Here is a 12,930-nt window from a genome sequence, read left to right on the forward strand (position 1 = left end):
TATCCAAGGATATGTGTCCTATCAAAAGGACAGGCAGATGGGCAAAGGGGGCGGGGTTGCATTGTTAGTAAGGAATGAAGTTAAATCGATAACAAGGAGCGATATAGGATCAGAAGGCATAGAATCTCTGTGGGTAGAGTTGAGGAATCGCAAAGGTAAAAAGACTCTGATGGGAGTTATGTACAGGCCCCCTAGCAGTAGTCAGGATGTGGGGCAGAAAATAAATCAGGAGATAGAAAAGGCATGTAAAAAAGGTAATATTACAATAATCATGGGTCCTTCAATATGCAGGTGGACTGGGAAAATCAGATTGGTAGTGGATCACAAACAAATTTGTGGAATGTCTAAGAGATGTTTTTTTTGGAGCAGCTTGTGACAGAGCCAACTAGGGTACAGGCAATTCTGGATTTGGTGATGTGTAATGAGGCAGACCAGAGGACAACTAAAAAAGCAATAAGGGGGAGAAGATGAAGCATGAGTGTAAGCTAGATAGTTATATAAAGGAAGATATGATGTGGAGATGCCGGCATTGGACTGGGGTGAGCGCAGTAAGAAGTCTTACAACACCAGGTTAAAGTCCAACAGGTTTGTTTCAAATCACTAGCTTTTGGAGCACAGCTCCTTCCTCGGGTGAATCAGGTGAGCCTGAGGAAGGACCAGTGCTCCGAAAGCTAGTGATTTGAAACAAACCTGTTGGACTTTAACCTGGTGTTGTAAGATTTCTTACTGTGAAGGAAGATAGCAAGAGTTTTTTTCAATATATAAAAGGTAAGAGAGAGGCAAAAAAATAGACATTGGACCACTAGAAAATGTAGCTGGAGAAGTAATAATAGGAAACAAAGAAATGGCAGATGAACTGAATAGTTAGTTTGCATCAGTCTTCACGGTGGAAGACACCAGCGGGATGCCAGAGCTCCAGGAGAACCAGGGGGCAGAGGTGAGTGCAGTGACCATTACTAAGGAGAAGGTTCTGGGGAAACTGAAAGTTCTGAAGGTGGATAAATCTCCTGGACCGGAAGGACCACACCCCAGAGTTCTAAAAGAGATAGCTGAGGAAATTGTGGAGGCATTAGTGATGATCTTTCAGGAATCACTGGAGGCAGGAAGAGTCCCAGAGGACTGGAAAGTGGCTAATGTAACACTTCTGTTTAAGAAGGGGGGGGGGGGGAGGCAGAAGATGGGCAATTATAGGCTAGTTAGCCTGACTTTGGTCATTGGTAAGATTATAGAGTCCATTATTAAAAATGAGATTGCGGAGTACTTGGAAGTGCACGATAAAATAGGACTGAGTCAGCACGGCTTTGTCAAGGGAAGGTCATGTCTGACAAATCTGTTTGAGTTCTTTGAGGAAGTAACAATGAAGTTAGACAAAGGAGAACCAGTGGACGTGATTTATTTAGATTTCCAGAAGGCCTTTGACAAGGTGCTGCATAGGAGACTGTTAAATAAGTTAAGAGCCCATGGTGTTACGGGTAAGATCCTGACATGGATAAAGGATTGGCTGACTAGCAGAAGGCAGAGAGTGGGGATAAAGGGGTCTTTTTCAGGATGGCAGCCGGTGACTAGTGGTGTACCTCAGGGGTCGGTGCTGGGACCGCAACTTTTCACAATAAACATAAACGATCTGGAAGGAGGAACTGAAGGCACTGTTGCTAAGTTTGCAGATGATACAAAGATTGGTAGAAGGGCAGGTAGCATTGAGGAAGCAGGCGGGCTGCAGAAGGACTTGGACAAGCTAGGAGAGTGGGCAAAGAAGTGGCAGATGGAATACAATGTGGAAAAGTGTGAGGTTATGCACTTTGCAAGGAGAAATGGAGGCATAGACGCATTTCTAAATGGGAAGATGCTTAGGAAATCAGAAGCACAAAGGGATTTGGGAGTCCTTGTTCACGATTCTCTTAAGGTTAACGTGCAGGTTCAGTCGCCAGTTAGGAAGGCAAATGCAATGTTAGCATTCATGTCGAGAGGGCTAGAATACAAGACCAGGAATGTACTTCTGAGGCTATATAAGGCTCTGGTCAGACCCCATTTGGAGTATTCTGAGCAGTTTTGGGCCCCGTAGAACATAGAAAATACAGCACAGAACAGGCCCTTCGGCCCACGATGTTGTGCCGAACCTTTGTCCTAGATTAATCATAGATTATCATTGAATTTACAGTGCAGAAGGAGGCCATTCGGCACCTCGAGTCCGCACCGGCCCCCGGAAAGAGCACCCCACCCAAACCCAACACCTCCACCCAACACCAAGGGCAATTTGGACATTAAGGGCAATTTATCATTGGCCAATCCACCTAACCCGCACATCTTTGGACTGTGGGAGGAAACCGGAGCACCCGGAGGAAACCCGCGCAGACACGGGGAGGACGTGCAGACTCCGCACAGACAGTGACCCAAGCCGGAATCGAACCTGGGACCCTGGAGCTGCGAAGCAATTGTGCTATCCACAATGCTACCGTGCTGCCCTTGAGAACAAATAAATCTACACTATATCATTTTACCGTAATCCATGTACCTATCTGCTTGAAGGTCCCTAATGTTTCCGACTCAACTACTTCCACAGGCAGTGCATTCCATGCCCCCACTACTCTCTGGGTAAAGAACCTACCTCTGACATCCCTCCTATATCTTCCACCTTTCACCTTAAATTTATGTCCCCTTGTAATGGTTTGTTCCACCCGGGGAAAAAGTCTCTGACTGTCTACTCTATCTATTCCCCTGATCATCTTATAAACCTCTATCAAGTCGCCCCTCATCCTTCTCCGTTCTAATGAGAAAAGGCCTAGCACCCTCAACCTTTCCTCGTAAGACCTACTCTCCATTCCAGGCAACATCCTGGTAAATCTTCTTTGCACCTTTTCCAAAGCTTCCACATCCTTCCTAAAATGAGGCGACCAGAACTGTACACAGTACTCCAAATGTGGCCTTACCAAAGTTTTGTACAGCTGCATCATCACCTCACGGCTCTTAAATTCAATCCCTCTGTTAATGAACGCGAGCACACCATAGGCCTTCTTCACAGCTCTATCCACTTGAGTGGCAACTTTCAAAGATGTATGAACATAGACCCCAAGTTCTCTCTGCTCCTCCACATTGCCAAGAACACTACCGTTAACCCTGTATTCCGCATTCATATTTGTCCTTCCAAAATGGACAACCTCACACTTTTCAGGGTTAAACTCCATCTGCCACTTCTCAGCCCAGCTCTGCATCCTATCTATGTCTCTTTGCAGCCGACAACAGCCCTCCTTACTATCCACAACTCCACCAATCTTCGTATCGTCTGCAAATTTACTGACCCACCCTTCAACTCCCTCATCCAAGTCATTAATGAAAATCACAAACAGCAGAGGACCCAGAACTGATCCCTGCAGTACGCTACTGGTAACTGGGATCCAGGCTGAATATTTGCCATCCACCACCACTCTCTGACTTCTATCGGTTAGCCAGTTCGTTATCCAACTGGCCAAATTTCCCACTATCCCATGCCTCCTTACTTTCTGCAGAAGCCTACCATGGGGAACCTTATCAAATGCCTTACTAAAATCCATGTACACTACATCCACTGCTTTACCTTCATCCACATGCTTGGTCACCTCCTCAAAGAATTCAATAAGACTTGTAAGGCAAGACCTATCCCTCACAAATCCGTGCTGACTATCCCTAATCAAGCAGTGTCTTTCCAGATGCTCAGAAATCCTATCCTTCAGTACCCTTTCCATTACTTTGCCTACCACCGAAGTAAGACTAACTGGCCTGTAATTCCCAGGGTTATCCCTAGTCCCTTTTTTGAACAGGGGCACGACATTCGCCACTCTCCAATCCCCTGGTACCACCCCTGTTGACAGTGAGGACGAAAAGATCATTGTCAACGGCTCTGCAATTTCATCTCTTGCTTCCCATAGAATCCTTGGATATATCCCGTCAGGCCCGGGGGACTTGTCTATCCTCAAGTTTTTCAAAATGCCCAACACATCTTCCTTCCTAACAAGTATTTCCTCGAGCTTACCAATCTGTTTCACACTGTCCTCTCCAATAATATCGCCCCTCTCATTTGTAAATACAGAAGAAAAGTACTCGTTCAAGACCTCTCCTATCTCTTCAGACTCAATACACAATCTCCCGCTTCTGTCCTTGATCGGACCTACCCTCGCTCTAGTCATTCTCATATTTCTCACATATGTGTAAAAGGCCTTGGAGTTTTCCTTGATCCTACCCGCCAAAGATTGTTCATGCCCTCTCGTAGCTCTCCTAATCCCTTTCTTCAGTTCCCTCCTGGCTATCTTGTATCCCTCCAATGCCCTGTCTGAACCTTGTTTCCTCAGCCTTACATAAGTCACCTTTTTCCTCTTAACAAGACATTCAACCTCTCTTGTCAACCATGGTTCCCTCACTCGACCATCTCTTCCCTGCCTGACAGGGACATACATATCAAGGACATGTAGCACCTGTTCCTTGAACAAGTTCCACATTTCACTTGTGTCCTTCCCTGCCAGCCTATGTTCCCAACTTATGCACTTCAATTCTTGTCTGACAACATCGTATTTACCCTTCCCCCAATTGTAAACCTTGCCCTGTTGCACGTACCTATCCCTCTCCATTACTAAAGTGAAAGTCACAGAATTGTGGTCACTATCTCCAAAATGCTCCCCCACTAACAAATCTATCACTTGCCCTGGCTCATTACCCAGTACTAAATCCAATATTGCCCCTTCTCTGGTCGGACAATCTACATACTGTGTTAGAAAAGCTTCCTGGACACACTGCACAAACACCACCCCATCCAAACTATTTGATCTAAAGAGTTTCCATTCAATATTTGGGAAGTTAAAGTCGCCCATGACTACTACCCTATGACTTCTGCACCTTTCCAAAATCTGTTTCCCAATCTGTTCCTCCACATCTCTGCTACTATTGGGGGGCCTATAGAAAACTCCTAACAAGGTGACTGTTCCTTTCCTATTTCTGACTTCAACCCATACTACCTCAATAGGGTGATACTCCTCGAACTGCCTTTCTGCAGCTGTTATACTATCTCTAATTAATAATGCCACCCCCCCCACCTCTTTTACCACCCTCCCTAATCTTATTGAAACATCTATAACCAGGGACCTCCAACAACCATTTCTGCCCCTCTTCTATCTAAGTTTCCGTGATGGCCACCACATCGTAGTCCCAAGTACCGATCCATGCCTTAGGTTCACCCACCTTATTCCTGATGCTTCTTGCGTTGAAGTATACACACTTCAACCCATCTCCGTGCCTGCAAGTACTCTCCTTTGTCAGTGTTCCCTTCCCCGTACCTGAGGAAGGAAATGCTGGCCTTGGAAAGGGTCCAGAGGCGGTTCACAAGAATGATCCCTGGAATGAAGAGCTTGTATGAGGACCAGTTCAGGACTCTGGGTCTGTACTCGTTGGAGTTTAGAAGGATGAGGGGGGGGTCTGATTGAAACTTACAAGATACTGCAAGGCCTGGATAGAGTGGACGTGGAGAGGATGGTTCCACTTGTGGGAAAAATAAGAAGCAGAGAACACAATCTCGGACTAAAGGGACGATTCTTAAAACGGAGATGAGGAGGAATTTCTTCAGCCAGAGGGTGGTGAATCTGTGGAACTCTTTGCCGCAGAAGGCTGTGGAGGCCAAATCACTGAGTGCCTTTAAGTCAGAGATAGATCGGTTTTTGATCAATAAGGGAATCAGGTGTTATGGGGAGAAGGCAGGAGAATAGGGATGAGAAAAATATCAGCCATGATTGACTGGCGGAGCAGACTCGATGGCCTTATGGTCTTCTGGAGGAGACCCCATTGGGAGAAGCAAATAGAGTAAACCAAATTGAAGGAGGTGCAAGGGAAACGCTGCTTCACCTGAAAGAAATGTTTGGGGCCCTGGACAGTGAGGAGGTAAAGGGGTAGGTGTCGCATCCTCTGCAATTGCATGGGAAGGTGTCGTGGGAAGGGGATGAGGGGTTGGGGGTGAGGGAGGAGTGCATCAAAGTGTCACGGAGGGAGTGGTCACTGTGGGAGACTGATGGGTGTGGTGAGGGTGAGGTGTGTTTCTTGGTGGCATCGTGGTGGATTTGATGAAAATGGCGGAGGATGATCCTTTGAATGCGGAGGCTGGTGAAGTGAAAAGAGATGGGGTAAGGACTCTATTCTATTCTCTCAATTTCTCCACCTCCGTCACATCTATTCCAATGATGCCACCTTTGAAAACGGTGCATCTGACATGTCTGCCTTTTTCCTTAACCGAGCTTTCCCGCCAGAGTTTTAAAAATAAATTTGAGTACCCGATTCATTTTTTTCCAATTGAGGGGCAATTTAGCATGGCCAATCCATCTAGCCTGCACATCTTTGGGTTGTGGGGGTGAAACCCATGCAACACGGGGAGAATGTGCAAACTCCACACAGACTTTTCAACCCACCAGCCTCCGCATTCAAAGGAACATCTTGCATGTTTCCTCCAACTCCAGCATAATTCCACCACAAAACACATCTTCACCTCAACCCCTCTGTCAACGCTCGTAGGGACCGCCCCCTCTGTAACACCCTGATTCACTCTTCCAACATCCTAAATCCCTCGTTCCCTTCCCAGGTAACCTTCTCATGCAATTGCAGAAGGTGCACTACCCGCAGTTTAATGTATCCAACTTTATGAGGGTTTAATGCTCGGTAGGTTTGCAAGGTTCTAAATCAGATAAGGGATGGAGCTTGCAAATGTTTCTTTTTATGAATTACATTCTCATACACAGAAATGATGAGGGTAGCCCAGGCTTCTCCAATAATCTCTCCTGAGCTCTCACTGACCCCTGACCACCTATTCTGCTCCACACCCTTTCTTCAACTAAAACTCACCATATTCCTACCTCTATTCAGCTCTGACGAAGAGTCATACAGATTCAAAATGATAGTTCTGCCTCTCTCTCTCTCTCTCCACAGAAACTGCCAGAGCTGCTGAGATGTGCAGGTTATGTGGATTGACCATGCTAAAATTTTCCCTTAGTGCCCAACGATGTGCAGGTTAGGTGGGGTTACAGGGATAGGGTGGGAGAGTGGGCCTAGGTGAGGTGCTCTTTCAGAGGGTTGGGGCAGACCTCATAGGCTGAATGGCCGCCTTCTGCACTGTAGGTATTTTTCCAGCATTTTCAGTTTTTAGATCTCCAACAGCCCAAGTGCTTTAAAATAGTCATAGTGGCAACTGTTATTGTGTCATACTGAAATTTTTCTTTTAATTAACAGGGTATCTTGGATTACATGGACAACTTGTCTCCCCAGCAGATAAGGAAGTTGTTTTTTGTCCTGGGCACATTGGCTTTTAGTAGAGGCCAGGATGGCAGCCACATTCAGGTAAGGGAGAACATCTAAAAATCTCATAAGACTCTTCAGCTTCTCTTGCCTGTACCCCTGTGCTCTTTTGCATGTTTGGATCAACGGTTTGATTAAAATCTGCATTTGTGTCGGCATTGCAAGTTTTTTCTTTGCGCACATGGACTAGTCCCTGCAGTAATGTTTCATGTTAACCAGAGGGTTTGCTAATAGTTGCTTTGTCCTATTCCACAGGATGACATGCACATTGTTATCAGGAAACAACTGTCTAGTACACTGTCCAAATACAAGCGCATTGGGATCATTGGGGCAGTCATGATGGTGGGCTGCATGGCTTATGACAGGTATTATAATATACGTATCATCTAATGCTTAATGATTGTGGGGACCAAATATTGTGTCAAGGCTGTTGAACAAGTGAATGGGTGGCTCTTTTTCATTGTTACTGATTTTTGCCGACATTAGCTCCTAAAGTTAAATTCATCAGTGACCTTCTTGTGGGACATGCCTTCCTTAGCCAATACAACAGTCAGCAGTGTGTACCACAGGCATTGAATGTGCTTTGTCAGGTATGGATCAATGGGAGCACTCTATCTGAGTTGGCTGGACGGCTGGTTCGCGATTTGGAGTGACGCCAACAGCACGGGTTCAATTCCCGTACCGGTTGAGGTTATTCATGAAGGCCCCATCTTCTCAACCTTGTCCCTCGCCTGAGGTGTGGTGACCCCCAGGTTAAATCACCACCAGTCACCTCTCAAAGCGGAGAGCAGCATATGGTCCTCTGGGTGTGTGGTGACATTTACATGAGGGGGTGCTGCACTTCAAAGATGCCCAGAACTTTACATCATATTGTAGAAGCGCAGGGAACTGCTCCAAAGATTTATCTCTTAACCAATACCCTAAAACAGATAATCTTGTCATTATGTTATTGCTGCTTGTGGGACCGTGATGTGCACAAGTTTCTATTGCAGTGACTTCACTTCAAAAGTACTTCATTAGTTGTAAAGTGCTTGAAATGTCCTGGAGTTATATAGGTGCTATATAAATGAAAGTTCTTCCTTTCCTTGTTTCACTTGGATGTGGCAGAGACACTCTGCGTGAAAGTACAATATATCTGGCATGGTGTATATGTGTGAACAGAGTTGATGCCATTCGTAGCAAATTCTCAGTTTCTAAAAAAATTGTTTGTGGGATGTAGGCGTCGCTGGCAAGGCAAGCAGTTGTTACCCATCTCTAATTGCCCTTGGACAGAGTGATTTGCAGGCCATTTTCAGATGACCATTTGGAGTCAACCACATTGCTGTGGGTCTGGAGTCACGTCTGGGTCAGATCGCGATGGCAGAATTCCTGTCCTAAAGGGCATTGGTAGAGATGGGTTTTTAAACGATAATCGACGATAGTTGGCGTGGCCACCATTGCTGAGACTAACTTTATGTTCCAGGTTTTATTAAGCCATTGTCAGGAATGAAAAATAAGCGGTTTGTTCTGTATAAGTTTGTATTTTGTAGATTTGTTACTATACAATGCCCATTCATGATGTATATTTATGTGGCGCCAGTTGTAAAGCTCAGGAGGAATTATAACTGCGTAAACCAACTGCAACTGGATTCTGTATAGAATTTCAAAGCATAGTATGAAATTGTTAACCCTGTAGCTAGATTTAAACCCACGTGCCATAACTAAATTCCTGAACGTTGCTTCTTTTTCAGAAGTAAAATTGAACCCATATCGTCAGATTTGCCATCAATGAGCAAGGAGTCATTCAGACAGGTATGACCTTACTTCCTCTCTTCAGAATGGCAAAACGTTGCTTGACTGAGAACATTGGCAGCCTTGCTTTTCTCAGGTGTCTGCTCCTGGGTGCATGTGGCCAATCCAAAGTGACGTGACTTGCAGTGTTAAGTGAGATATTTTCCTCTTCCACTTTTTTCATTTATTTGCAACCATGATGTTTGTATTGAGCACTTGGTGTTTAAAATGTTTATGCTAAAAAATATTATGGAATCAAATATACTTGTCACTTTATGTCATAGAGTTTTACAGCACAGAAAGGGGCCCTTCGGCCCACCGAGTCTGCACAGCCACCCAGCACCAATCTAATCCCATTTTCCAACACTTGGTCCATAGCTTTGTATGCTGTGCCATGTCAAGTGCTCATCTAAATGCTTCTTAACTGTTGAAGGTTCCTGCCTCTACCACCCAGGCAGTGTGTTCCAGATTCCCACCACCCTCTCGGTGAAAAGATTTTTTTGTCAAATCCGTTTTAAATTTCCTGCCCCTCGCTAAATCTATTCCCCCTGGTTATTGATCCTTCCACTAAAGGAAAAGGTTTCTTCTTATCTACCCTATCTATGTTCTTCATAATTTTGAACACCTCAATTAGGTCCCCCCTCAACCTTCTCTGCTCTAAGGAAAACAACCCCAGCGAAACAAGCCTCTCTTCAAAGCTCAAATGCTCCAGCTCAGGCAATATCCTGGTGAATCTCCTCTGCACCCTTTCTGGTGCAATCATATCCTTCCTATAGTGTGGCAACCAGGGCTGCGCATGCTACTCCAGCTGTGGCCTAACCAACGTTTTATACAGCTACATCATAACCTCCCCGCTCTTTGATTCTATTCCTAGTCCGTGCAGCACGGTAGCACAAGTGGCTTCACAGCGCAAGGGTCCCAGGTTCGATTCCCCGCTGGGTCACAGTCTGTGTGGAGTCTGCACGTTCTCCCCGTGTCTGCGTGGGTTTCCTCCGGGTTCCTCCCACAGTCCAAAGACGTGCAAGTTAGGTGGATTGGCCATGATAAATTGCCCTTAGTGACCAAAAAAGGTTAGGAGGGGTTATTGGGTTATAGGGATAGGGTGGAAGTGAGAGCTTAAGTGGGTCGCTGCAGACTCGATGGGCCGAATGGCCTCCTACTGCACTGTTATGTTCTATTCTAATAAATTCCTTATCTACCCGTCCTGCTGCCTTCAGGGATCTTTGGACATGTCCATCTCTCTTCCCCCCCCGCCCCAAAGGTCCCCCTGGTCCTCTGTACTTCCTAGCGTCCTACTGTTTAACGTGTATGCCCTTGCATTACTAGTCCTCATAAAATGCATCACCTCACCCTTTTCAGGGTTAAAATTCCTTTTGCCACTGTTGTGCCCATCTGACCAACCCATCTATATTGCCCTGTAATCTAAGGTTTTCATCCTCGTTATTGACCACACCTCCAATTTTCTTGTAATCTGCGAACTTGCTGATCATACTTCCCACACTCAGGTCCAGATCATTTAAATTAAAAAAAATATGTACAGGAGGATGGGTAAAGGGGCTTTGGCAAAACTTTTATTTGAAGGAAGATGTCTATGAAATGCTTACCTTTTAACATTTTATGTTGCTTATTTTTCAGCAACTTTTTTTAAAATTTAGAGAGCCCAATTCTTTTTTTTCCAATTAAGGGGCAATTTAGTGTGGCCAGTCCACCTTCCCTGCATATCTTTGGGTTGTGGGGTGAGACCCACGCAAGCATGTTTTTTTTTCAGCAACATTATTACTGACACTCTGGTGTTCTGATTATTTCATAAGAGTTCAGCTATTAGGAAGAAAGAATTTGAATTTATAGTATGTTTTAGGATTACGCTCAGAAACATCCCAATACGCTTCACATTAAATAGATGGCTGTGAAATTTTCACTGTTATGAGTTGATGCTGACTGGGACACCGGGAGAACATAAGAAAATTAGGCAAATGATGTGCTCCAGTTCTAGGCTGTTAACTGTCTGTCTGTTCCAGTTTAAATTAAGTCTCGACTTTCTGAATCCTAGGTGGGAATGCTGCCCACTGAATCAACTGATATAATTTAAAAAAAATATTTGGTCAGAAAAATAGATTTTATTTCCAAAGCAGCAATGCAAGTTTACAATAAATCATTCCAAAGATAGAATCATAGAATCGCTACAGTGTAGAAGGAAAGCATTCGGCCTATTGAGCCAGCACTGACCCTCTGAAAGAGCTCCCCACCTAGGCCTGCAACCCTGTATCCCCACCTAACCTTTGGATACTAAGGGGCCATTTAGCATGGCCAATCCACCTAACCTGCACATCTTTGGACTGTGAGAGGAAAGCGGAGCACCCGTAGGAAACCCACACAGACACGGGAGAAGGTGCAAACTCCCAAGACTGGAATTGAACCCAGGTCCTTGGTGCTGTGGCTTAGCAGTGCTAACCAGATGCCACCGTGGCCTAATCTTTGACTGCAGTTGTACGCTAAGCCTAGCTAAGCTAACATTTATTGCCCATCCCTAATTCACCTTGAGAAGATGGTGGTGCGCTGCCTTTTTGAACAGCTGCAGTCCATGAGGTATAGATACCCCACATTTTTGTTCAGGAAGGTCCAGGATTTTGGCCCAGCAACAGTGAAGGAACAATGATACAATTTCAAGTCAGGATTGTGTGTGACTTGGAGGGGAAGTTACATGGGTGTTCCCATGCACCTGCTGCCCTTTGTTGTGATCCCAGCTGATTTTACATGGAAACTTATATAGAAAATAGAAGCAGGAGGAGGCCATTCGGCCCTTCGAGCCTGCTCCACCATTCATTATAAACGTGGCTGATCATCAAGCTCAATATCCTGATTCCCATTGCCTGTTGTAACAGTTTCTTGGGTGTGGTGCTTTCTTTGGGTCACCTTGTATCTCTGTGGGTCTCCTGTTGCTAGGCATCAGCCCAGTTTTTCTGCTTTGTTTTAACTTCCCTAAATCATTTTCAGAGTAGTAAAACCTCATTAGAAATGCATGTATACAAACAAAGTTTCAGATTTGCTGTCTCTCTCTCTCACAGTGAAAACTCTAAATGAAACTAGCCCCAGCTTTCACCTTATTACCCCATTAATAAGGGTTATAAATTGAATTTAAAGCTATATCTTACTCCGAACAGCCACAATGCAAACATAACTTAATTTCAAACTCTATTTCCTATCACCTTGTCCTTCCACAGTGATAGAGGTGGCGGATTTGAAAGGTGGTTTATAACTTTGTTCAGCGTTCTATCTTTAGAAGCAATTATTGTTGTGTTCTTGTTTTATTGTATCTTTTTATTTATGCTGCATGTGTTTCACTGAGACCAACAAGAAGATAGTTAATTTGGTTTTGACATTGCCCTAATTTCTGAAACAATTTATATATTAAGGCCACAGCCCTGCTTGAACTGGTGCGCACCTGCAGTGAGCATTCTGCAGAAGCTGCTGCTCTCTACTACGATGAATTGGCTAACTTGGTGCAGAAAGGAAACCTGGATCCACAAGTGCAGGTAACATCATTAATACTCGTTTACTGTTGGATACTCAGATCTGTCCTCCAATCTCTCTCCCGCTATCTTGACCGTCAAAATGTTTTGTATCTATACGGATTTAAGTTTTGGTGTCTGATTGGTCAGTGCTGAAGCAATCCGTTTGCACAACCAAATCTGGAAAGTGGTCATAAGAATTACAGCAATGCGTGCCTATGGAATACTGGGGTCAGGATTTTCCTGGAAATCGTCAAAGGCTGGTGTCAGGTGGGAAAAGCAGCGTTGACGCCGCTGACTGCAGTGGTGACTTTCTCTGCCATATCGTCTCTCCGCCATATAGCCTGGGACT

The 12,930-nt window shown here is 44.9% G+C and overlaps 1 protein-coding gene across 3 annotated transcripts in view; it reads left to right on the forward strand.

Moving 5' to 3' along the window:
- The window catches only part of fancd2 (FA complementation group D2), a 146,884-nt gene that overhangs the window by 52,854 nt on the left and 81,100 nt on the right, over positions 1-12,930 (forward strand). For all 3 annotated transcript variants that reach the window (XM_072472966.1, XM_072472965.1, XM_072472967.1), the window contains exons 17-20: positions 7,234-7,341; positions 7,555-7,664; positions 9,030-9,090; positions 12,483-12,602. In XM_072472966.1, the coding sequence (XP_072329067.1) occupies positions 7,234-7,341; positions 7,555-7,664; positions 9,030-9,090; positions 12,483-12,602 (399 nt within the window). The remainder of the gene's footprint in view (positions 1-7,233; positions 7,342-7,554; positions 7,665-9,029; positions 9,091-12,482; positions 12,603-12,930) is intronic.

This window comes from Scyliorhinus torazame, chromosome 13 (genome assembly GCF_047496885.1).
Source record: "Scyliorhinus torazame isolate Kashiwa2021f chromosome 13, sScyTor2.1, whole genome shotgun sequence".
In the NCBI taxonomy this organism is placed as follows: Eukaryota; Metazoa; Chordata; class Chondrichthyes; order Carcharhiniformes; family Scyliorhinidae; genus Scyliorhinus; species Scyliorhinus torazame.